The following is a 27,727-nucleotide window of genomic DNA, read 5'->3' as shown; positions in this document are numbered from 1 at the left end:
TTTAAATTTCTGTTGGAAATAATTGGCTGCTGAGGAAGCCTCTTTCCCAACGTCATTTTTTGGAGGGGGGAACTGCAGTGTCCTGACGGTTCTGGCCAATCAACACTATCCAGGTTCAAGACTGGGTAGCCTACAAGTTATTAATCTGAATGATCAGGACTAAGTCGTCGGGGCACCCGGGAAGGGGAGGGGGGCTTCGAGATGGTCATAAATTTCTGATTTAACTCCACTGGCCGTCTGTGAGTCTGCACCGACGTCTCATCCTGCCTAAACTGAACTGCCAGCAGGCTGTGTGTCTCCTCAGATGCCGAGGGAGTAGCTCAGGAAGGAGGGTGGGTGAAAAAAAGAAAAGACAAAAAAAAAAAAAGGAAACAAGATTTCAGCACCGGAGCTGTCCGCGGCTGTCTTGGGGAAGACTCTATTCCTGCTAAAAGGGGGAAGAAGCTGTAAATTTTCTCTGTGTGACTGTGAGGGCAAGGGATAATAAACTGCTGTGCCATTCGTCTCCCTGCGGGGGTACCGACGAACGAGTAAAGGCTCACATACTTCATTCGGGCCAAGTCTTGCCATGCCCGACGGCCACGCTTGAGTCAGGAAGGATAAAGTCGCCAGAAAGTCGCGGTGAACAGCAGCCTTTACCCTTTACGGTGAGTCAACGTATATAAGAGCCGTTGCTTTTCTGTACCACTTTGTAAAATGTTGCATGGGGGGAAAAAATGCCAGTCTTGATTCAGATTTAGCCGTGACTGAACTCACTCTTGTGTTATCACGCCACTCTTGTGTTATCACGCCACTCTTGTGTTAATCTATGTACGGTCTGAAGCATGTGTGTGGGAATGTATGTGAATGTTTTACTGTTATATCTTATTAGTATTTTAAGTATTCTATCTATTTTATTTATTGAATTTTATTGTTTTATTTATATTTTGATATTGCTAGGGATGATGCAATGATCGGGGACCATTCTTAATTTCGTTGTTCTCATGACAATGACAATAAAGTTTCTGATGATCTGATGATTTGCGGGGAACCCTGAACACAGATGCGTGCATGGGAAGCATATTTAGGTCAGCATTCATATGGGTGTGGATGCGCGCCGCGGTTGGCATCAAACTAGAGAGTTCTCATTGCAAAGCCTGGTAGCTCCGTCTGCTCATTTCATAACAGTGCACCAAAATCAGCAGGAAACGAGGGTGAAAGCAGGGAAGTTCTTGGACTACAGCTGGTGCACGTAAAATATGTTTTTTTTTATGATGGGAGATCTGCAACTAATGGCACAATTAAGTCATCTGGAACTCATGCCCCTCTCTGTAGCAGACACTCTTTAACTGTAGTTTGCCGTCTTCAATTGTTTTTCCCAGCACTGCCCCACTCAGGGGAGCATTGCTGTCCATCAGTCTTTGTTTACAACTCATACGTCCGAAAACAAACAAGCCAGTTTCGGTGTTAACCCAGGAGGCAGTGCTGCACCTCGTTCTGTGGCAGATCTCTGCAGCCTGACCTGCTTCACTGCCGCCTGTTCTGTGCTTATTCAGAGCCTTTGAGAGCATCGCTGGCTCAGGCTCTCTGGCTGGCAGAGCCTGAATGCCAACATGATGTCTCCCGTGTAAGGATGCATTGAGATTTAAATTCCACCTCCATTCAGACACCTCTCTGTTTCCTTTTTTTTTTTTTTTTTTGGCCGTTCACAAACTGAATTTCAAACCCCTATATGCATTTGCAGAGCCATAAGATGGAGAATGTTTTAGATGGAAGAGAGAACAGACAATGAAAAGCCAGAGGGAGAACTGTTTGGGGTTTTTTTTTTTTTTGGGGGGGGGGGGGGGGGGGGGTAAACACAGAGGGGCAGATTTCTGGTTGAAGAACTGGATCAGGATAGGCCAAGAAAAAGCAACAGAAACAACTTTAAGCTCTTTGACTTGATTTAGGTTCCTTTCTATGTCCTGGTGCACGTACATCTGCGTATTTTAGATGAGTGTTAATGATTTCACTCACTAGCTCTTACAGGGATCTGGGTGAACTCGTTAGTGTAATTAGTTCCAGATCTTTGCTTCCCTGGTCTGTGGGTGAGGTCTTCAGCTAAAAGCGGATTCATTCCCACGAAAAGGCATGCTTTGTGGTGCCTCCATTGAAAAACTCTAAGCCCCCCCTCAACTGAAACAAGGAATGAAAAGGAGGGCTGGTTGGGATTCTAATCAGCACATACCAGTGACATCCAACAGCTTTGGGAAGAGAATCCTAGCACAAGAGAAATGGCACATACAGTGTAGCATCCTTGTAATGCTTTTATGATGGAGAATGCACACACACGTAATAAGGAGACATACAAATGTGGCTTGAAATTGTGTCTATTTGTATGATTTTGAGCTTTTAGAAGATGGTTAAATGCATAATGGAGAAAGAACATCAACATTTTTCTTTCTCTTCAGTTTTGCTATTTTCTTTAAAAGAACTGGATACACTAAATGTTCTAAGTTTGCACCATGCCTCAAATGAAACAGTCAAGAAAAAACAACAACTCTTTGGTTGCTCACAAGCTAACAAGATATGTTCACATTGGAGCCGTAATCTCTCTCTGCTTCCAAAGGATCCATCCAAAACAGCTGAAAGCTTTGATATAAATTATCGGATGTGATATTGTCTTAAAAAAATGCTTTTATATATTAAACTGGGCAAATATAATTTGGTGAGTGCACCCATTATTATGAGTGGATTATATCCTAGCAAGTACCGCCCACCCCCCATCTATAAAAATCATCCTATATTTGTAGCCTTCTTAAGCGATTAGATGTCCTGCCAATGCGAATCAGTGCCCGTAAAAGATTACTCTTTAAAGATGAAGTTGCTTCAACTAAATTGCTGAACATCCCATACTGCCACATAATACACCGATCTAACCTGAGCTTTCAGCATCTTCTTGGGATTCTTAGAAAATAAAATTAATCAAACCTCCTTGGAAGATATGAATATAACGGTCCAGCTTACTTCACCAGTATTAACTTAATGAATAATGAATAAAAAAAGACCAGTTGTGCTTTATCACAACTATTTTTCATCTTTATCTGTAGACTGTTTTTCCTCAGTCTAATAAATGGCTGCTCAGTGAGCTCAATAACCTACACATGGTGTCACTTGTATAGCAGAAGACTTAATTCCATTACAGACTTTAATGTTGGCCTGTGCCTACAAGAGAAAATTGATTCTGCTTTAAATAAACATTTCACAAATTCTATAAACACAGTACCATCACGGATAAATGGTGTGGTGTTACTGCTGTCAGTGGATACTCTAGAAGAAGTTAGGATGTTTTGCCTGATGTGGCGTGGGAGTGTTAAATAAATGAATGAAGTGTGGACACTTACAAAAAAAAAAAAACCACTCAGAGGAGTAGAATAAAATCACAAGGATTTCAAGAGCACTTTGGCGCCACCTCCCACTGAAATTATCAATTTTTAATTAAATCAAGATGCTCCTGAGAGAATCATCATTTCAGGACTAGTCATAGTCATTTGCCAACATGAATCGGGAGCGGAAATGCACAGTTGATTTTTCTAGGACTCAAATATACATAAAATAAACAAAACAGGGAAATAAAATTAACATATAGGTAAACTCCCCTAAACCTGGCTTTTGTATGGACAAAGGCAGGATATATCACATAAGACCTAAAAAAGACCAAACTGCTGATGTACTTCACTATCTTCAGAATATTCTCACACAGTACAAGATTTCCTCAGACATATATGTCAAGTTCTGCTCTAAGGAATGGCCCTGTTTTACGTCCCTTTGGTCCAGATCTTTTTTTATTCAGGGGCATTTAAATCATTCAGAAAGGTCCAGGAAGGAGAGCAGAGTAGCCGAGGCAGTGGCTCCTGCAGGAGTCTAGTGATCGTCAAGCCTGAGAGAGTTTTATCCTGCTCGCTTCTGCTTGTATTGGCCATCAGATGTAATATAGAGGGTGAATGTGGGTGACTGCTGAGCCTTAGTGGAATCACTTTTTAATACAGTTGGCACCTGAAGGGGGGTTAAAAAAAGTCAATAGGTAAAGTAATATAAGCAGTTGAGTGAGTAAAAAGGTTGTAAACAAGTTGGTGGAGCTCATCAACATTTTCTAAGCAGTTTTCTGTTTTCGGGTAACGACAAATGACAGCAAAGCAAATGTGTAGTCAAGTCAATTTGTGGTTAATTTACCTTCATTTTGTCTATTTTCAGCAGTGTCACTACAAAATTATAACTTTCCTTGTAGCCTGAAAAAAAACCCAGTCTGACTCGCATGGATCCTTTCAAAGATGATTTGATGTAGATATTTATAGGCAAGGTGTCAAAGATGAACCCCCCCCCCCCCCCCCCCCCCACACACACACACACACCAAAAAAAAGAGATCATCTCTCTCGTGAGTATGACGCAGATGCAGATGTTGAGCTTCACAAATGTAACCGACAGCCGGGCAGGAAGAGGGCTGATTGGTTTGACAGGCTTGTGGTCCAACGCTTTGGTTTTTTTTTAGACTTGCAAGGTGAGCGAGTGACAGGTTAGTCAGCTCTATCTAATGCACTATGGTATCAAAGCCAAGCGCTGACCCATTTCTGTCAGAATCAACTTGCACATGGAGAAAAAAAAGTATTTTTAAAATTCATAAGCTAACCTGAAAATGACAAGGTCTTCTGTCTGCACATGCGTTTGCTCATCAGGAGTGGCGTCAGCTCCAGCATTGTTTGGAGAATACAAATGCTGAAAACAAAGAACCTGACCTCTTCTTTCCTTCTGCAATATATAATTTGCATACAAGTGTAGAAAGCTATCATTACTTTCCTAAACCCTGGACTGGGTTGTGGAGTTTATTGATGAAGCTGGTAATGTTGTGATCCCTGTGTTTCTTTCTCTTTTGTTTCAAAGTACAGGTAGACCGTCACTTTGGCCGTTGTAGCATATTGAAATTATGCACGCTTTTCATAGATGGCATTGATTCGATAGAGTGCACAAAAACCTTGGGTCTCATATAAGCATTTAGCTTATTGTTATTATTACATCCCCCCCCCGCGCCACTTCTGTTTATGAAGCTTATTCACTTTGCTGGCCATTACACAACAATTTGTTTTCTGTTGATTATGCCATTAAAAGTGGCATGGCCTGTTATCTGCACTGCACAGTAGTTGAGGATCCAGCTGAGGATCCAGCTGTGCTAGCAGCATTTAACCAATGTATCAGTCATGGTATGGTTATTTTAAGCCTTGTCCTCAAGCATGCAAAAGCTATTAAACTTTTTTTTTTCTTCCAGCAGCGTAAGCATGGTCTTTGCAGGCATCTCTAGCATCTAAAAGCTGTCACTGCCTTATGCTGATGCCAGAACCGCTCTGAGCCTGAGTGGAAAGGTCACTTCAGTGGATAATTAAGTCCTCATAATAGTCACGGTGCCTTCCTCTGTTATGATCACCACTTCTCCTCTAATTATATGTGTTCTTTATGAGCAAGTGTCTTCTTCAAAGGCTTTGATGCAGTCAGGCTGTTCAAAACATATCTAAGCTATTGTATTATAGCGTTCTTGTTTGAATATTTCTCTGATATTTCTTTTTTCAATTTTGAGGTAAACTGTAACAATTTAAGGACTGTGAGGGTTATGGTTAGGGTTAACAAAAAACAAAAAAAAAAACCCCACAACTATGATAGAAATATTAAAAGGGTTTTCTAAGGTGGAAAAGTAGGTGTATTCAAAAAAGCAAAACTGAAACAGACGTTATGAATAAATCATGACATGCATTATAAATCAAACAGGGCATATTTTCTTCCCACTATCTTAATTATTTTCTGACTTTTGAAGTTTGACTGATACTGCACTGTTCAAGTGCATCATGCTGTTGCATCCGCTCAGTCATGCCAAATGGAGAATGAATATTCAACATCTGCACAGTGCTAGCACACGGACTAAATATAACGGACTAATATATGCTCATATGTATTTTGTTCAAATAACAGATATAAATGTAAGATCGAACTGGTGTTTGATGTGATTGTTAAAATAGTAAGTTTTAAATCCTTTACCACACCCACCATACATCCTGTACCAATCAATCAGTTGGACACACCCAGGAGTCTATATAACTCCACCCTTTGGGCCTGCTAGGCCTTTTACTGCATGTCTACCAGAATGCGAACATAGGACCTCGTAAGTTAAGTAGACTCTGCTTAAACCTTTAATTGCCTGATTGCCATGCAATGTAAATGGATAGTTCATCAGTTGAATGTTTATTTATTATATTATACTAAGTCCTTGTATTGTTGCCTTCCATAATGGAAAGACAAACTCCAAAATGGTGGATGCATTAGTCATGTGGTATTGTAATTTGGTTTGATCTTTATTTGTAATTGTCATTATTTTTATGTATAGAAAAAACTCCCAAATCATCCATCCATCCACCTAATCATCCCTTCATTGAGTCTTCCAATTCATCATCAATTGTTTAAATGTGCCACCACATCAGATGTTCTGTCAGCAACAACCACCACCTTTATTCTTGTTTCTTCAGTGATATTTTTCAGTATGTTGACAACTGTATTTATTATAAGTTATTTCACTTTGATGTAATTGTTTCCCTAATCCTTGACAGCAAGCATGGAGTCTAGCACAAGTGCCATATTGGAGAGATAAGCAGTTAAGAAAAATGTCAACTACAACCATTTAAAAAAGAAACTGAACGCAGAACCTTTTTAGTCTAACCCCATCTGTAGTAAAAGACAACCCACTGAGCTTATTGTTATCCCTGCAGTTATGGTGCTGGCTATTCAGTATTCTGTATGCCAGCAGAGTATTTTAATGATTGTGTATTCTCAGCATGCTTCGGTCATTTATTGGGCTTGAGGAGGGCACTGTACCTAGAAAGACGGCTCTTCTAAATGAGGTGCTTGTCCTTGAGGAAGACAATGTGTCCCAAAATCTCCCACTGAACTTGGGAGTCAGTAGACATAAAACTCACATGTCTAATAAAATGAGGTTTTCCAAGCAGCAGAGAACAGTCTCCTGATTGCCTGCAATTTTTTTTACTTTTAGTACTCCTGAGCACCAACTCCATTTATTTTAGATTTTCATAAGCATGCTGAGATTCAAAATTATACATGATTTTTGGCATTATCCCAGTGGGAAATATTTCAGGTTATGCATGATTTTTGGCATTTTCCCAGTAAGCTTATATAGCATATGCTAAATAAACACTACTGTTCTGATGGGCTGCAGTTAATTAATCTCTGCAGGGATGCTATGCCTCAGATGAATTGACCTTTCACCACTACTTAGTGCATGCCATCCAAAACAAAATGGTGTGCTTCTGTTTGTTTGTTTTTCTTTGTACATTTGAAAACTTGATTTAAATGTATTCTAAATTGGTTTTCTATTTTGCTAAATGCATGGAACCATAAAGAGTGAAGCTATGCTGAAATGGGCACAAGCAAAATGAGTGTAGTTTCTGGAGTCTATGAAGCATGGGTCCCATAGCAGTCTGACGACATAAGGCCTGACAGGCTATTAGTTGTAACCTAGGAAGGGAGAGAGGGGAATGACTCCTATTTCACTTTCGATAAATGTGATTAAATTTCACACAAGCACTTAGTGTATGTGGAGCATGGTTGGATGGGATTGTATTTCAGAGCAAAAAACACATGTCCCAGAAGTACCTTGTAATCAACTTGAATCCACAATGCCGCCCCCCACCCCCCTCCCACAATAATGCAATTCAAGGTTGCTTCTCTTAAGTGTAAATGAGATCTCGGTCTGATTTTGCTGAACACTCTACCACATCTTACGGTTCATGATTTCACTAAATGTGTTTAGGGATTGAAAGTATTCAGTATTAAGTTTCCTGGAAATGGTGGAGTTGTAACTTGGTTCAGACTTGATCAAACTTCAGGATGTTGAGGTCAGTCCGAATGGAAATTGAGCTTTGAAGCCTTATTGCTACTACTGAAAAAGCTGAGAACAAAAGCTACTGCAGAGAACTAGAAGGGATGCTCACTTAAAAATGCAACAAAAAAGAAAGTAAAACTGGAGAAGAAATGACAAAGTCTGAAGACAGGCTGAAGAACAGGTTGGTAACAGGTGGTGGATTAACCAAGATTGTGAGAGAGGCACCAAAGCAAAGACAAAGAAAAATCAACAGACTCCAAATTAATGAACACGAATAACAGAACAGACAAAAACAAACTATACATGGGCAAAGACAGAAATGCAAACCCTCACAAACACGAGTCAAGTGAAGTCTGTTAAAAAAAAAGCTGTCTTTCTCATTCTACTGCAGGAAAAAAAACACTGCTCTCTTGCAGTTTTCAGAAAAGTCAAAGCTGTTGCACTTTATTTAGGGTTGATCATAGCCTCTGTGTCATGAACTGGGAGACCTTTTTTGTATATTGGGTTTCAGGAAAAAAACTATAGTCTGAATGGGCAAAATCTCATTTAAAACCTGCCAAAGGGGTGAAGTAATTTTTTTTCCCCCCGCTTTAGGAGCAATAAAGTTGATCTTATCTTATTTTGAGTAATTTTATTTGGTGAAGAGGAGTGCTGTGCGATATCTACAGCTGGCTGAAGGCAGCAAGTTTTGGTTATTTCCTTATATATAAGAAAATTACAAATGAGTGAAGCAATTTATTGATTTATGTGCAAACAAACATGGAAATGAAGTATATGAGGTAAAATTATATGCAATTCTAATAAGCTTGAAAGTCAAAATATGGTTGGAGCAGCTTTATTCTTCAACACAGCCTGAACTCGCAACCTTAATGTTCAGGAATAGTTTTTCAAGCTTCTTAAAAGGCATTCAAAGCATTGAATGTTGGTTGGCCCAACATGTTTACAGATGCTTGTAGATATGTTTTTTTTTTTTCTTTCGACCTCTTCTATACATGTTGATGATGATTTGACAAACTTTTAGATTCCTCAATCCATAATACCCATTACCACTGATTATCCACTTGTGTAATTCGGTATACCTCTGCCTTTTAACAGCCACCTTTCCTATGATACCAACCTGCCTGTGCCCAAATGATACTCTGTTTTGTCTCCACTCGTCTGATTTTCTCAAATTTAGGATCAACGCCATATCATGCTGAGGTGCCAAGTTTTTAGCTAATAGCTCTCAGAATTTACCTTTTAGCAAAAACATTATTTTTATATCTGTACATTACAGTTCCTTAATATCAAAGATATGTTCATTTCAAAAGTGTCAACTTGTATCATTTTTGACTCTTTTTTTTTTTTTTAATGAACATAGCTTGGATATGAGGAACTGTAATGTATAGATCTCTTCAGTGATATGAACTAGGTGGCTTGTGAGTAAAAGCAGTGTAGATACATTTCGTTATGCATTGTCAAACATGTACCATCATTTCAAGGTGCAGAAGGACCGATTTGGATCCTTAAACTTTATGAAATATGAGGTTAAGGCTTTTATTTTTTATTTTCCAGTGAATTGTGGGATCTGCTTTCTTCAGCTTTCTGTTTATCTGAATCATGTAAATAACACTGCACAAGGACTGAACTTTTTCTTACCGAATGATATAGAAATGTGGGAGCCGGAGCAGATGGTCAGGGTTTATTAGTAATAAGGAGAGGAGTTCAGGGAAATTGCTGCTGATTGAATTAGATTGGCGCTAACAGGAAAAACTAAAGACATTCAGTAACGGCAAGATCTGATGTGCAGAGATATTTCCATGGGTTGATTTTTAACAAAATATGAAGTGAAATTTGGTGCCATCTGTGGGCTTGTAGCTGGTGCTATCAATCACTTGTCACTTACAAGTCAGTTTTGGGGGGGGAATAATTATTTTGTAACAGTTCCTCATTTTATTCCTTCTACTTTCATCTTTCTACAGCAATGGGAGTGCTCATGTCAAAGAAGCAGCAGGTGGAGAAGGTGCAGAAATGCACCGCTGTGGTCTCTGCCTTCCAGGCGGGCCTTAAAGATCGTGCTGTCACAGTGAAACAGGCAGAAGGGCAAGTGGAGGAAGGTGAAGGGCATGCCAAGACCAATCCTGATGAGAAAAATACAGAGGACGCAGTGCAAGAGGAGAATGACAATAGCGCAAGTCCATCAACTTCCCAGCAGGCCTCAGCGCCAACGAGAGACGAGTGTAACGTCAACCAGGAGGCTTGGTCGAGGTTACGGGATGGGAAGGGAGTAGAGCCGGAAGATCTTGACAAGACTCATCAGCTCACACCGCCTGCTTTTGTGCGACCCAAAAGGGAACCTGATGATGACCAGCCTATAGAAGTGGACCTGTATAAGAAAGAGGAGGTATTAAATAACAAAAGTCAGTAGTAGTAGTAGCAGCTAGTCTTTGTCATATATTAAAAAGTAAATAAATAAATGCATAAAAAATCAAATAAGATGGTTCACAGTTGTGGGATTAAACGGATGACTACAAGATGTTAAATAATCTCTATGGCAACAGCAGGTTATTATATCTGGTGACCTGTTTTCTTCCCTCACATTAGGCATCATGATTGAACAGCACAGGCAATCCATAAAGAGATTCCTTAGCTTTATCTAAACATCCTTGTTGAAGGTGAGAAAGTATGAGTTTGAAGTTGTTTGCTGTTGGGCCTTTAATAGCTACACAGGCTGTGATGTATTGTGTGTGAGGGCTCTTCACAGTGAGCATCCTGTAGGCGGGCTGCTTTGGCTGGCTCTGAGAGGTGGCCATATTCAGGGTGACGCTGACTAACAGAGCATGTAGTTCACAAGAGCAATGGTCCCATCAGGTTTTCTGTTTAGAATAAATAAACATGGCTTCAACTTACTGTACTTACAATCCCGCACTAAACATTTATCTTGCAATAGTAATAGATGTGTCTATTGGAATGTTAGAAGACTGATACATGAGGGTCATAAATACTCGGACACTGACTCATTATGTAACACTCTTTTTAACTTTATTTTAAGAGTAGAACATCTATTTAGTAAGGAAAACTTTGCATATACATATACTGAAATCTAAAGGGACAATTCAGTGTCAAGCAGCCGCATGGCCAGGTGAGGCCAGTTCTTGTTGTTCCATGGAAAATTAAGCAGATGAAAATTTAGGAATTTATTCCAAGTGTTGAACTTGCATTTGGTTTTTATTTTTTTTCAGTATACCAGTAAAAATAAAAACCTTACCTAATTCAGCTGGCACGCTCTTAAATAGGAGTGCACTGACAAGCTCTGCAATATCAAAAGGCTTAGAGAACCATAGATGTTGACTCGAGTGGGGAAAATCTCAAATTCTTTCTCAGGTTAAGAGAGACTTCACAACATTTAGCAGTTTCAAGCACTTAGTCAGTCTACTCTTTCATGAATGTAGGTACAGGGCTTACAAGATTAGACAAATAAAACGAAGGTTAATTTGTACAAGAATGACGGGTAGAGAAGTATGGAAAAGAAAAGGAAAAGCTCCAAACATGGCTTAGGCAAAGCCATGGCATAGAGCAGGGGTGCCCAACTCCAGGGTCTGTGTCCTACAGGTTTTAGATGTGTCCTTGATCCAACACAGCTGATTTAAGTTTTTAAGGTCTTTTTAGGTCTATAAATACTTGAAGAATTACATTTTGTAATGTTGCCATTTTATACTACTACAGTGGATTTTAAAATCGGACAGTCAAATTTTTATGGTGGCCCTGAGAGGCCAAACGGACTGCAACTTAAAAAAACACCAGAAATAAGAAAAATGCTGCAAAAGCACACAAAACACAACGAAAATAGGAAAAACGACAATGGAAAAAAGAAAACAGAAAAAGGAAAAAACAGATTTCCAAAAGCAAAAGTGAAGTGTTTCTGGGGAGACAATAACCCGACGGACCAGTTGCAGGAACCCAAAACACGGTAGGTGTGTTTTATCATGATTCATACTGATGGCGGATTTTAGGCTAATAGTTAGGCTAACACACTTCTTATCTTTCCTCACAAAACCGATAAATCCTCCACTTCTTTTAAGTGTCTCCCAGCGCAATTCTTATATTTTGGTTCCTGCAACTGGTCCGTCGGGTTATTGTCTCCCCAGAAACACTTCACTTGTGCTTTTGGAAATCTTTTTTTTTTTTTTTTTTTTCCTATTTCTGTTGTTTTGTGTGCTTTTGCAGCATTTTTCTTATTGCTGGTGTTTTCTTACGTGACAGTCCGTTTGGCCTCTCAGGGCCACCATAAAAATTTGATTCTCTGATTTTAAAATCCACTGTAGTAGTATAAAATGGCAACATTACAAAATTTAATTCTTCAAGTATTTATAGACCTAAAAAGACCTTAAAAACTCATGTTAGACAAAGTCAGTTGTGTGCCAATTTTTGCCAGGCTACTGCTTCTACTAGATGAGGGTCTTTTTAATTGGTGCCAACTGCAAATGTGTTTATCTCCCAGACAAGTGGTAAGTTTTCTTTTTGGTTGAAGTACCATATTGTGCATGTTTGCAGTGTTACTTCATTCTTAGAAGTTATTATTTTATAGAGAGGCTTGCTGAACAGTCATCAGGTCAGATAAGGTTCACCATATAAGAGGGAAACTCTTACTGAGGAATATGACAAGAGGGATTTGTCTATGGCCCTGGCAGCATTTTTATAGATGTGTAAAAGTACCAAGAAAACTTGCAATGTCTTTGTGTTTAAAGCAGCCAAGCATTCAGCAGTCATTTTCCCTGGCTTGACAGCAGAGTGCAGCCTGGCTGACTTTACAAGGAGGTTGGCTAAAAACCGACACTAAACACATTAGACAGCATCATAGGTAGTGATGTCCTTATTTGAGCCTGAGATGGACAGTTAAGTGCTGTACGTGACACAAACTACATTATATAATACCACTTCCACCACACTCCTACCACTGATGGACTGATGCTTAATTTCTTCTCGGTAACCTGTTACATAGAGGTTTGGTTAATGGGAGATGAAGAAAGGACGTCAGGAAGTTTAGAAACTACATGTTAACACAATTGCAGTTATCAGTTTTTTTTTTTCTAAATGAGGGGGGGGGGGGACACTACATTTCTGTGAAGCATGCAGAACTAGAAAAAAAAAAAAGCTCTGTCACTGATGCAATCTTTCTCCTGCAGCCACGAAGCGATGAGATGTGTGACGTGTGCGAGGTGTGGACTGCTGACGACCTGTACCCTTGCAGGATCTGCACTCGGGTATTTCACGATGGCTGCCTGAGAGAGCTGGGCTACCTGCGTGCTGAAGCTTTGCAGGAGATGAGAGATACAGCCCACACGGTTACTGGCTGGAGCTGCTACTATTGTGTAAGTCGGGGCTCGTTGCTAAAAACATTCAGTGCTTACAAATGCAGCTATTTTTGTCATGTTTGCAACATAATCACAAACTTAACTAGTTTAGTATTAAATATATATATTTATATATATATGTAATAAACACTAAAGGCCAACCAGTTCTTATTTGCCAGTCATTCAGAAAAATCTGAACTGCTATCCATTCATCTACTTAGCTGCTTGTCTAGTTTGGGATTGAGGAGGACCTGAAGCCTATCGCAGTTGTCATGGGATGAGAAGGTAGAGCCTGAACAAGCTGCCTATTGGAGAGTCATTCATGCTCACATTCACACTTGAAACCAATTTAGAATCACCAAGTAACCCAACATCTCTGATGCCCTTGCACAGTCCAAGCTCCAAAACGGAGATTGGACATATATTGGTAAAGTAGAACATTAATTTGTTAAATTTGATAATGGCATAATTTAGTAACATAATGAGCAAGTTATAGAAATATTTGCAAACTCAATCATTGAAATGTCACACTACTGGTGTGAGAACACATCGACTGGTTTTCACTGTAGCTGCTTGAGGTATCATTCTGACAGCAAATATGACTTGTCACGTCTGGAAAAGCTCAGGTGGAACTAATACAGTTAATGATGCCTCTGTTTCCTTTTAGTGTCACAGACTGTGACTTAGTGTATTAATTAAGTACAGCTGAGTAAATTTGCCAGTTGTCATTAAAGCTGTTGACAACAACTGTTGCTGCCTTCAGCTTTCAATTCCTGCTTGTTAATTCATGTCAGATATAGAAGTTATGGTTGAAATGGTGGCTTTTGCCATGTTAAAATCAGTCTTGTGGTAGGTTGTGGTTTTCTACATGTGGTTAGATTGCATATGGAATAGTCCACAATACGCCTTTTGTGTAAAGGCATGTGGAGAGCATAGGCTAAAATCGGCAATATCATTTAGATCATTACACAGAAGATGATGGAGATGGATTTGATCCCACTTTGTGGCGGGCAATAGTTAGAAGCACTTATCATATTCACAAATTGCAAGTCTCCATAATTTTATGTCTAGATTATTACAGTTAGATTTCATATAGACTGAGGCAATGTTTTGGCAGATTTTTCTGTAATTCAAACAATAAAACAAACGGCAGTTTCTCATCAGAAATTCAGTGCCAGTGCCAAAACCCACGACTCCCCGATGACCCCGTGAGAGGCATAATGCAATCTGTTTTAATTCAAGCGTAAACAACTAAAGAGCGCTTTTGCCAGGGGACCTTTCATAGCAGAGTAAGGGCGCCATAGCCCCGAGAAGCAAAATCACATGCCAAAGTTGTGCAAGAGGGATGTTTTCACACAATCTGCGAGAGGACGCTGAAAGGTTCGTTCTTTGGCTAGCTTCTTCAGTGTGTGAGGAATGAGGGCGGAAGGAGACAATTCAGTGAGGGGGCGGGAGCAATGTTTTATTTAAATTGTAAATTCTAGTCCTCCTAGCCAAAGAAACCAGTTATTTTGTTAGTGTATCAGTCAGATGTTTCAAATCCCCCTCCCCACACACACCCTTCTATCATATCTGACATTTAATTTCACACAGGCACTACAGGCTGCTGCTGGCAGATGGACTGAGTTCCCTTGAAAGTGGATTTACAGTCTTCAAAGTAGGCGATTGCAATAGTGGCTTAGTTTCAGTCGCGCAGAAGGATTGGTCTGTGGATATAACTGACCCGTCTTTATAGCACTTTGATGCTTGCAACTAGGCCTGTATGGTCCATAACTTCCACATGGGGTCACCTACAGGAGTTGTGTTCATTTATGCATGTGGAACAAAAGCAGTAACTTTATTCATAATTTATTATGAATTCACCCTTTTGCAAGTTACATGTAATAGGGAAAGGCTCTATAGAGCAATTCTGATTCTAGAGCAATGTCTTTTGACTCCTGTTCTTGATGAGATGCCAGTATAAGGGATCATTTATCCAAGACATGGCAAACTGCAGTTTGTTTATTGTATTTGCCGTATTGTATTTTCCCACCTCTTCTCTCCTGGCACCTCTTGATTTCTTCAAGTAGCTAGGTATGTGGTAATGATTCTCGTACTCTTACTACCTCATAAAGTGACTGCATTACAAGTAAACCTTTCAGATCACACGGTGATCGGAGTCATTAGTAACAGAAATACTGTTTATGAACAGTATTCCTGTTCATATTTATAACTTCTTGGGTAAAGGGCTTGCTGATTATTTAAAGTTGTCTGCAATAACACATCACCAGCGCATCATTGTATTTTTTGAACAGGACAGTCTCAGATAGCTATTTATGCAATCTGCCAGCATAAGATTAGAAAGTGTTATTTTTATACCTTGTTCCCTGCAGGCCTTTTGTCTCCTAGAGAGCTTTTTTTTTTTTTTTTCTCAGATGCTGCCAGTAGATGTTGCATGAACCCTTAAATCTATTTTAAATTTCCTCTGCACATTATATTGGATGACAAATAAGACATCTGTAGCTGATGGGCAGTTTTATTGCTCAGCGGACAGCTGGTGTTACTAAAGGTAATGCTTGATGCACATAATGGCTTACAGATGCACAAAAATGTCTTGAAGACAAAGGACACAGTTTTAATGATTAAAGCACAATTTGTTTTGCCTCCCACGTTGATTTTTAATTGACTCCTTGAATGACAGACACATGCAAATAAATAGATATGAACATGTATGAAGTTAATTGCAAGCTTATTAAGGTGCAGCAACCCCAGAGCACATATATCAATAAGCTATATCAATACAATAAGTGAAGCATCTCTTTGGCTTTTTCTTATATGCAGAAGTTGGTGAATGAAATTAAATTTGGAGAAACTGACACCAACCTCAAAATTATGATTGTTTCTGATACCTAACATCAGGCAAAATCTTACAGCAGGAGCTTGCCTAGAACAGTACACACATTAATATCTTCCTTTCCCCACAAAGTTTAATAAAATTTGGATTAGCAGTTTTTGCTAAACTCTAAAAACAAACATGGCATTTAACTTCACACAGTCTTTGTGCTGGATTGAAGTGGAGGCATTTGGTGGAGACGATTTGCACAGAGTGCAATTTGCATTTCAGACCCAATATCTGATTTTCTGTGCTTGAGAGGAGACGGATGACTAATGAAACTGATTTTTATACAATATTGATTCAGAATTGGCTGTCATTTGTTGAAATATATCTGCACAGACAACTGAATAGCACATACCATAGGACACAAATCCACACTGGAAGAAAAGTACAAAGCATTGTGAAGGAACACAAAGGTTTTTTACAATGTGACACCAGCGGAGCTTTACTGCACTGTCTGGCTGTAGCTCACTCAGGTTAGACACTTTGTAGTAATAAGCCTGTTAAAATTGTATAGCCAGTGCCACAAGTTTAAGCAGGACGGAGTGTCCCAGACTGGAATGACCAACAAGACCAGATGTGCATAGTTTGAATGAATCGGTCCAATGAATGGAGGATCTTTTTTAAATTAGTGACTAATTTTGTCAGTGGGATTAACTGTTTAAGTGGAACCACCCACTTTCAGCTCTTAGATATTTATAGAGCCACAATTTCTATAGTAAATATGAAATTACATTTATTACAGTCCATACTTCCCTTCATCCCTGTGCTTAACTGCTTATCCATTTCAAGCTCATGAGGGTGTTTGAGCCTGCTCAAGCACCCCAGTGAGTGGAAAGTATGATACATACATTTGATCTTGAAATACAGACAGTAAGGTGATAAGATGATAGTTACTTTGATCTTGATTATAAATTGAAAAGGAAGAGAAAAATTAAGATGTTGTGCCCATGTTGACCAACCACTAGTGTCCTTTGCCCTTTATTTTTATATTAGAATGCATTGTTCTTACACTAACCATCCGATCTGTTTATATTTGGGGAAATGCAGATACTGGCAGGAGTGTTAGTCAGACTGATACTGAAACACTCAACACACTTGCTATACAGTAACTCATACTTTAATCACACTTGGCTGACATATGTGCTTTATTCATTTGGCCTTATTACATATACCATTTGCTTCAATTTGCCAAGCTTAAGGGTATTTTTTTCATCTGTTTTTCTAAGTGTGGGCGGTTGTGAATTTCATTTGGATTTCATAATGTGCCTTCTATGAAGCCCTGACAGATTGTAAGGGTGATCAAGGACCATGTAAACACACTAGAATTGGCTTATGTCAATAATCCCAAGGAGACTAAAGTTTGATCACATCACTTATGTGATAAATAATGTAGAAATTTAGATAGCAGCATCTTTTTTGCTGATATTCGAACAAGTTGGGGAATAAAATGACTATCTCACATCTTTGGTTACATTTGTCTTTCCAGCTCTGGTTTTCTCTGGCCTGTGTGTATCTGGAAATCTCTTAATTTAAACAAAAAGTGCATAACTGTCTTTTCTCCTATTAAAGCCAAATTGCTTTTTGTTGACACATGGATTTAAGTGCTAACAACGTTATATGTAAATTTATGAAATAAGTCATTGTGAACCTAACATCTGGAAAACCTTTTATTTCTTTTAATTATGATGCCATTATGGAGAGTGACATAAAAGGCACATTACATGAATTACCCAGGAAACACTGAAATGGGTTCATTAGTCAAAGCTACATGCATGTAGCTAATTGCAAGGACTAGTTTAAGCATACTATGTTCATCCATCAAGCAATGTGCCACTTGCGATAAAAGAAATGGTCTGAGCATCATGTTACAAAGCGTAATACTCTGGCCTCATCTCACCTCCTGTAAAGACTTTCCCAGGACCAGTTTAAGTATATTCTCTTATCAAGAGTGCCAGCATGCCAATTGACTGTAAAAGAGACTGCATTAAGAGTAATACTCTGCTCTTCCCACACATCTCTTCCTGCAGGACAATCTCAATCTACTTCTCACAGAAGAAGAGATGTACAGCCTCATGGAGACCTTCAAGCAGTGCAAGATCATCCCTGGTGAGCTACTGAATACAGGTTAAAGATATTTGGTTTTGGTAGATGGTAGTAACGCTGGCCATGCAAGAACTTTAATACTTAACCTTTTATTGATATACTGTACGGGACAGCACTGTTGGTTGGTGCAAAGTTTGCATATCTGATTATATAAAAAAAAAAATTAACGAAACCTATTATATTCTCAAGATGATATGACACAAATCACCATAAGACCCAAATTGGTACTGCCATTGCAGTATTGCTTTGCCACTGGTTGTACATGTCCGGAATGCTTGGTGATTAAAAGCAAAGAGATCCCAGATGAAATCTTGAGCACCTGTCTGGTCTGTGGTCACCTCAGACGTTTACTGCCCACAACATTGTTTCCTTGAGAAAGTGCATTTGCCCTCCACCCAGTCTACTTTGAAATGTGTAGTAGGCTGTGACTTTGCTGGATGGCAGTCAGTGGGAGGATGCTTTTCATTTTGTTGAAAATCACTCACCATAAGATGATGTATCTTGAAGACTGCCAGGTGACTAATTAGGACCTGTGTGATGAATTGTTCCCTGCTGCTATAGAGTCGTGCCTGGTGTCAGACGAGCTGCTTCAGTACCGCCACTTTGTATCCAAGCAGCAGTTTGAAAAGGACCTGACTGATGAGCAGGAAGAGGAAGTCTTGGCCCAGTTTGCTGCGCTGGATCCTGAGAAGAAGGGACACATCGAGTGGTCGGACTTTCTCTATTTTGAGTCTCTGGCAGTGTTAAGGAAGTTTCGCACAGAGGTATAGTTGTGGATTAAGGAAACAAGATAATTGGGATAAATCAGCACCGCATTTTTAAACTCTACCTGAACTGTCTTCTTCCACTACCATGACTCTTGTTTGGGTTTACACTCAGCCATGGCCTGCATAGCCCTGATGAGTTTTGTTGTAGAACACTTTAATTATACCTCCAAAAACCTTCAAAATACTCTATTCCTTGTGATATAGAAAAAATGCATATATAAATGTAATTAAATTTTACAGACTAAGGGAGTGTTTAAACAATAATCGTTGTAGCTGTTGATGAAATGATCTCATTTTTCAGTCTGAATCTAAAAACTAACTGAAAGGCAAAAAATGCCCAAAAATCTGGCTTGCATCCAACAGCTGAACTATTCATTTTGTCCCTTGACAATAAGTTATCTTTTTTTGTTTGTTTTTGGCTTGACTAATTTCTATAAACAGGTATTTGCACGTGAAGTCTGTATGCAATGAACCTTCCTTTTTTTTTTTCTTTTTTTTTTTTTTTTTAAATCACAACCCTGTTTGTGCTGCAATACTGTGTGGAAAGTGGGTATTTTTCCTAAATGCAATCCTGAAGCTAACAGTTATTGTAACTATTTTGCAAGTTTTTAGCTTTTTGTTTTAATTTATTTTTCATGCATAAACAATGTCTGAGGATGGAGCCATGCATGATGAATAGAAATCTATTATCCCATCTGGATATCCCCCCCAGAGGCTAAGGCTGCAGACTAGCTGATGGTTCCCAGATTGTGGTTTGAGAGGTTAAATTTGAAGTTTGTCTGAGACTTTGGGGTAGTACGGGATGAAGCAATGTTGGCAGAATATGTCAGACAGTCAAAGTGTCACAGGAAATGACCAAGAATGGCTAAGATCAGCCCTAAAGTGTAAATTTTACTGAATTATAGCTGTTTAAATCACTAAAAGGTAAATGCTATTCTTACACTTCTTGGATTTTATTTTTTATAGAACTCACTGGTGCGTCTGTTAACTGCCAAGGAGAGAGACACTGCAAGGTCAGTGTTTCAGGGTTTGGATCTGGATAAAGATGGTGTAATCACACGAGCTGAATGCCGCCAAGCTCAGCAGTCTTGGTTCGAGAAGCTCAAGAAAGACTCGCAGTCCTGCAATGTGAGGTGAGTAGACCACATGCCACTTACAGGGATAATTGGAAGGAATTTAGGGAGTCATTTGTATGCAAACTGCAGATGGCATAAAAGGTCTGGGCACTTAGGGAATAGAAACAAGATAACATGAATGTGACACCCACCTCTAGTAATGCCATAAAGTCAGTCTTAAGAAAAAAAAAAGTCTGTCTTAAGAATGCTGCTGCAATAATCTTTTATCCAAACACACAATATGACAGCATTTTGAATTAAACTACACCCACTGATTAGTTCTCTTTAAATGCCATACTCTTTCCCATCTTATAATTCATTATTTATGTTAATGCATGAGATTAACCTTGAGATGTCTAGCTTCAATTTAAATTGTCCTAATTAGTTTTATGATGTAGAATTTTAAATGCAAAGATCAATCTTACAAAATGGCTTTGAAAAATAATTGAATTATGGATATTTAGTTAAAGCAATGTGCTGGGAGAAGAGCACAATGCTGGCGCTATGCCTTGGATCATGTGAAAATGCAGGGTTAATGGTGGGAGGTTTTAATCAAGCAGGAAGTGAAAGTTTAAGTTATAAAAAGAGCTTGAAATAAAACTAGCCCACAACTGAATACAAAGTCGGTACAATGAAGTATGGAATACAAAGGACTTGCACAGGACACAAGCTTCCCAGCCTGTGACTTATACCACTGTCATTGCCACCCTTCCTACCTCTTCATGTAGACTGTTAGGTCTTGGCATACTGTATTGCCACAGCTGATCCACCAAGGCACAGATGCCAAAGCACAGCTTGTGCGTATCTCTGTGATCCCAGTTGCGTCAGACGGAATGGCAATATTTGACACCCTGGGATGAAAACGTGTTGGTGTAAGGAGTACCTTGTGACGTTGGGCTCACAAAGACTTTAGCTGTCAGCCAACTTAATTTTCTTTTTCCTCACTCTGACAGAACTGCTATAGCCAATAGCATTAAATGCTGTTCCTCAATATAAATGGTTATGTCATGGTTACAACTTTGAATAAATCATCAATATAATATAATCAGGAGCTTCGGAGAAAACTGATAAATCTTTGGGATGCTGAAATTAATATTGGATACCATTGATTAAGCCTCAGATGGCACTACATTAATAAACAGCCTTGATTCTGTCATGGAATCACTGGATCACTGGGCTCAGGAATGATGTGACTGATTCAGTGTGCCACAAATGCAGGTTAAAGCTCTGTGATGCAAAGATGCAACATTTAAACATGATCCAGAGCAGTCGCATCTTCTCTGGGATAAAACTCATTTAAAGTTAAAAAGTGTTTATTGGTTAGGTGAATTGAAATATGAAATTATTTTTGGAAAAAATGGACGCCACGTCCTCTCAACAAGAGATAAGGGGCCATCTGGCTTGCTGTCAGCACTCAGTTCAAAACCCTGCATCTCTGATGCATCAGTGCCTCTTAAGATTGACATCTTGCACATCAGAAAAGGACCATCAATCCAGAAAGGTATATACGGTACACGTTTAAGAGCAACATGCTCCCATCTAGATAACAACTTTTGCAGAGAAGGCCTTGGCATATTTCAGTAAGACAAAGTGCACCTCTTAAGAGTGTGGCTAGTAGTCACTTTTAAGATGTCTGTGAGATCGAATTCAAAATGATCTTTTCCTAAAATCCAAAGGTTTCTCAGTTTAAACATTGTAATCTGTTTTTCTATTTTACAGAACATTCCAACATTTTGGAACTGGGGTTGTATTTACCTGACTGGATATTTATTCATTTATTTATTTATTTATTTATTTTAAATGCAAAACTCTGAAGGAGCTAATCCAAACTGCCAAGACATCTACACTATAGGAAAGCTTTTCTCGTTACACAGTAGTGTTCATCATGTACATTTGCATAAAGATAATTAGTTATAACAATGGAACTTCTCCATAATTGACTTGCTGTCAATATTTTTTTATTATATGCAAATCAGCAAAGATTATGATAACATCCGAAATGAAGGAGAAATGTCAGTTAATGCAGACATCCAGTACTCTTCCTACTGCAACATTTGCTGATTACATAATTTGCATCTCATCATTCTTTGTTTCCAAGATAATGAGGAGAATATTGATTATCAAATAAGTCACCAAAATGTACAAATATTATTCTTACAGTAAAAACTGACTCTGGTTTGAACAACTATCCCCGTTAAGCGTTTGGGTTAAGATGAGCACTTCTTTGGCCACTGTAGAAAATCTGCATGGAGTGAAACCCCCAAATTTGTGCAGTGTCAAAATATCCAACTGTGGTTTCTTCTGATAACCATTTCCACAATGAGTTAAGCAAACTAAATGTCATTGTTGCCACTGACAATGCATGACAGCACGTGTGGACTGTAACAGGACTGGGGTGTAATATTTCTTTGTCCTGGTGCAGAGAAGCTCTTCAGTTCAATTTCCCTTTAGCTCAGTGAAGACATAACAGAGGACTTCAAAGAAATTATTTTGGCGCTGCTTGCACCACTGCAACACTGAAAAAATGGCAAGAGTCCTTAGAATTAAAATATTTTTCTACATCTTTTTTTATTAAACATAGTACATTTCAATAATATCAAAAAAATATTTAAACTGAAAAATAACCCCATGTACATCAAAGGCGAGGTAATGTTTCCTTTATGTATACTGTTAAATAGAGTATTTTACTGTCAGTATGAGTCCTAAGTTTCTAACGCTGACATGGGCACATGGATAAACATGGATAAATTGCCTTTTGCAAGGCTTTATGTGAGACTGCATCAAAATTGAGTCACAATATTAGATATGTCTCACAACATAATGCAATCTAGTGTAACACTACAAAGTGCAAACTGACAAAGCTCTCTGACAAACAGTCATAACCTCAAGACAAGCAGTTTGTTGCTTGACTGAACTACACAGCTGATGTTTGTGTCCCCTTAATGCAGCGAGTAGCTTTATTTATGGTTAAAGTTGTGAGGAACCCCAACTAGTTTCCCCAGTAGATGGAATAATGAAAGGAAAATTGACAGTGTAACCACTGACTGACCCATCAGAGTAATAATGGAAAAAAAAAAAAAAACTCTGGTGGGGTTACTTCTGTTTGTTTTACAGTGTATGTGCATCAGTCGAATACGTGTTCAGATGATTTTCGCATGTTAAAGATGTAACTGCCACATGCAAAAGTGCTTGACTGCAGGTCAGAAATGTACTGAAATGTCCTCAGATTTGTACTGTAATAAATGCAGCACTTTCCATCACGGTCACTGTGTGCCTGCATGTGCTCGTTTACCACTTGATATCTTGTGCTGTCAAATCTAAGCTGTACCATTCCATCCCTCTCACCTATTCGGCATCCCCCCACAGACTCATGGGATTCTGCTCTCCTATGAATTGTGGGTGAGTGTGACTCAGCACTGCATGGCTTGTCTTTTTTCCCCTCACTTCAACATCCTTGAGCACTACTCAGTCAAGTATTCTCGGAGAATCCCTCAGTTTAGATTTAATGTGCAATTTAACCCTTGCTTCATAAGGAGCCTAAGGGAAGGAGAAACTCCAAAGTGTCTCTTTCTGGATGTAAAGCTACCATAGACACGTGAATCTCTCAAGTTTAATGAGACTGAGATGATCAGGTCTCGTTATACAGAGACATGGGTAATATTCAATCTGGCCTTTAATTATAGGGATTAAAAGAAATCCTTTTCTTCTCCTTAGGAGTGCTTCTCCTTAAAATTCTTACTTTTCAGAGCACATGCATGGAAGTTGGGTGAGCACAGTGTCCATTAGGGCAACCCTATGTAGTACAACCATATGCATTTGTGCTGATTAAAAAGCAAATATACTAAATGAAACAGAAAACTCTGCTCCCTTGGATTGCACAAATTCACATGCAATGGTGTAAAAGGTAAAATGAATTTTAGCTTCTGATGATTAAGCGTCAGAATTTATTAAGAGCTTCTAAAAAAATGACTAATACTTGTGGGAGACAGCCTCATGAAATAGGCAGTTGCAATGTTTTAAGAACCATATTTTATATGGCTTGTATAAAATCTTAGATCATTTTTATTTAGTTTTTTTTAAATCTCATGCGAACATCCTGATTTTGGATGGAAAAGCTGATGCCGTCAAACAAATCTCACTGCCTGGAAAGGACCGCATTAAATGATTTGCTGACTGGAGGAAAAACATCTCTAAAAAAAGCTAGTTAAGAAAACATATGGTTTGCATTTCTTCATCATATAAACACATTTCTTACATTTTGGAGACAAAATAAATGGGTAATCATTCATCATCAGCTTGTCAAATTAAGGGATACTGTGTAACCAAGCTCCATACATTCAGACTGCATTATACCTGGTACAGGTCACAAGTCTAACACAGATTGATAATTGGTTAATCATGGAATAAGATCTATATTAATTGTCAATGGAAATTCAGCTTAAAGCCTTAAGACTTAAAGTAGGACGTTCCAATTTCCCAGTAAGACCAACATAAGTGCCGCCACGTTCATCATAACATGATGATTTAACTTCTATTTCCTTTTTTTCCTCATAGGCAATGGCAGCTGTCTTATTGTTCATTGACTGCCACTTCATTTTTGACATTTTTTCTTTGGTACAGTATAAGTCATGTTGGCCCCATATGTGAGAGCAGTCCAGCCAGCTCTGGCAGTGAAAGGAGCAAGAATGACGACAGCAGGTTTGTTGCTTTTTTTTTTTTTTTTAATATTTGTCAGTCTGTGGGTCAAAGTGATCAGTTATTGGAAAGTATATAAATGATTTTAGTAGATGCCAATTTCTGAAGTTCTTACAGGAAACCTTAAAAGCCTGCAGTAATTTTTACCCTAACTCATGCTTCTCACCAGTCTACACATGTCCATTGTGACCTTGGTGTGGTAAAAATCTTTCTTGGGCAGAAACGTAGGAGTAATTTTGAGTGAAACAAGTCAGCCCAGAAGGCTGCATCATGGACAGTGACGTGACCTGCCTACTTCCTGCTGCAAGCTCTGTTTCCAATGCAAATGACTTCAAATTCACTTTCTAAGCTGTCGCCAAGAGGTTAGGGTGAATCCTCTTTGCCATATCATGGCTTTTGAGACTTTGAGATTTTTATTTGCAATAATTGCAGCCAATTAGCAAGCTGTTCAGGCAGGCAGTGTTTTAGGATGAATACAAACTAGTGGAAGTTTCTTAGGTAGAGGTCTAACTGGGTTTTATATTAAATACAGCAGTAACTTCATTTGTAAGTTGTTTTTTTTTTTTTTTCCAAAAACCATGATGTGTAAGAATCAGTGTTGGGTAACTTTAAATTAGTAATTTAGTTACATTACTAGTTCTATCAAAAGTAACTCAGTTACTTCAAGTTACTCGTTACTTTCAAAGTAACTAGTAACTAACTAGTAACTAGCTTTTTACATCCAACACGAAAACTGCAGTCGTGGTGCTTTTGATTGTACTCAGAACTTGGAAATTCTGCCTTCTGAATAGGATGATGTAGGTAACACCAGACCGCAGATGAGCTGCATACAGGGCTGGACTGGGACAGAAAAATCGGCCCGGGCATTTTGACCGCCCCTCCCCCCTTCTTCCCAGTGCAAAGCACGAGGTTTGCATGCGGAGTGAAGCGGAAAAAAGTGCGAGAGACAGGGTGAGAGAAAGAGGGGGGGAAAAAACAACAAAAAAACCCCACGGCTCGCGATAAGGAGCCGACTCGCGTCGCGCCGTTTTGTTCACGACAGACACATCACTGCCAGATAGACTGCAGGTCATAACTTCTTACCTGAAGTTCAGTTCACCTGACGCTCGGACCGGCGGCCACCTCGGGTCTCTGCTCCTCCTGCCTCCCCTTTCCTTCATCCACCTGCTGGCCTCCACTACTTGCTAATGTTACTGAATCTGTGGAAGCTCCGTGATAGCCACCACACGAAGTAGCGAATAACGACCCTATCTAAATCCCAGAAACGAGTAACGCGTTCCTGATTTTGGCATAATAACTAGTTACCGTGCTCGTTACCACAATAATAACGTAGTTACTGTAACACGTTACTTAATAACGCGTTAGTCCCAACACTGGTAAGAATGCATTAAATTAAGATTCCCAGACTAACCTGTGATTATTATTATTTTTTTCCATCATTACATGTATCAAATTGCAATTATTTAAGGACACCTGAGCGTGTGACCATATGCCACAAGGCCCTGAACTGAGGCGGGGGCCTCAGTTCAGTTCCAACCCCGGACCCCTTGGTGTCCCCATGTACTCTTCCAACCTTCCCGTCTGAAAAATCTCCACTGTTCTATCAAATAAAGACAAAAATGTCCCAGGAAAAAATGTCTTAAAAGGACCATTATCAGCTGGGCATATCAGTATTGAGAAAATACTGCTATGCAGTTCATGGTCATACAAAGTAAAGTACATGCAGTAGGACTGATCAAGAACTATAGCTCTTATGGTCACTATAGTGAGGTGCCAGGATGACTCCTATTGTGGTGTGGTGTATTATTTCATGGCATTCATTTGCAGTTACAAAGATGTACAACTGCTGGCTCTTGTATAGAAATAAAAAAAAATGCAACACTATCAGCAAACACAATTAATTTTGTTCAACAATCAAATTTTTTTTAACTAAACTTTCTTTCTTTTACACAGGCCAGTGACCTGGGCAGACTTCCTGAGGGAGAGTGGCATCTATATTTTGGCTGCACGGCCTAATAGTTCTGCCATGCACATCAGACTGCCTCTATAGTCCAGGATCCGCTACTGCATTCAGCAGAGGGAGTGAGAGATGGAGGATGTACCCCCTATAGTCTACAGTTGAGTGAGGGAGGATAGACATGCTTATACAGTGACATGAGGATGGCAAGTGAGAGAACTGGATGAAGCAATGAGGTAGCAGATCAAGCCAGTGACAGAATCTCTCCTCCTCTGCATCACCTCAACACCACAACACTGACAATGCACGCTGACTGACACACCACAGACGCAAGTGACAGCAGCTGTCACAGGTCCCCACTCCAAAACCTGACAGCTTCCAACAAATGTGAAAGCTAGAACAAGTAAGACAACCCACTCACAACCTATTCAGCTGGTGATATTTCTTAAACTTTAAATGATCACGCACAGTCAGATGAGCACCTAGGATGATCACATGAGCCAACCTAGACTCTACAGCTCCATAAGACCCCTGGGTGGGCACATTTGGGTGTTGGGCTTCTACTCTTTCACATGTTCTTTCCTTTGGGCCCCAAAATGTCCTAATTATAACACCATGCAACTGAAATGGGATTGTGTTATGCACCATTAAAACTGTTAATCACGCCACACAGAAGCACATGCAAATTAATTTCTGGTAGTGTTTGATTTGTGGGAGGAGATTAACCACGCAGCTACATTAACGGAATATATACCAAACAACATTGAAAGCTATCTGCATACATTATAAGAGAACTGCTATATATACCAGTATAAATTATCATGCATTTAAAAAGATGTATTTATTCCTGTATCCTCTGATGTATCCTGTTTTCTCCATTTCACCCATGAATCTGTGTTCACGAAAATGCTAACTGTGAAAGGGAAAGAAAGCTAACCCTGTAAGTGACATGTATATACTGCCATATAGTGCATTTTGGTATTA

General features: G+C 39.2%; 1 protein-coding gene across 1 annotated transcript; it reads left to right on the top strand.

Moving 5' to 3' along the window:
* The first annotated feature begins 9,858 nt into the window (after positions 1-9,858).
* Positions 9,859-26,836, top strand: phf24 (PHD finger protein 24). The gene is made up of 8 exons (XM_085358039.1): positions 9,859-10,278; positions 13,061-13,246; positions 18,134-18,212; positions 18,771-18,973; positions 19,943-20,109; positions 23,458-23,490; positions 24,712-24,789; positions 26,740-26,836. The coding sequence occupies exons 1-8, from the start codon at positions 9,859-9,861 to the stop codon at positions 26,834-26,836; spliced, it is 1,263 nt and encodes a 420-aa protein (XP_085214165.1).
* Positions 26,837-27,727: the final 891 nt, after the last annotated feature.

The sequence above is a fragment of the Diplotaxodon limnothrissa genome, linkage group LG7, assembly GCF_057381915.1.
Source record: "Diplotaxodon limnothrissa isolate DT_005_m linkage group LG7, D_limnothrissa_male_GT1.1, whole genome shotgun sequence".
In the NCBI taxonomy this organism is placed as follows: Eukaryota; Metazoa; Chordata; class Actinopteri; order Cichliformes; family Cichlidae; genus Diplotaxodon; species Diplotaxodon limnothrissa.
Note: the sequence above shows the minus strand (reverse complement) of the source record. Positions and strands in the feature narration are given on the sequence as shown.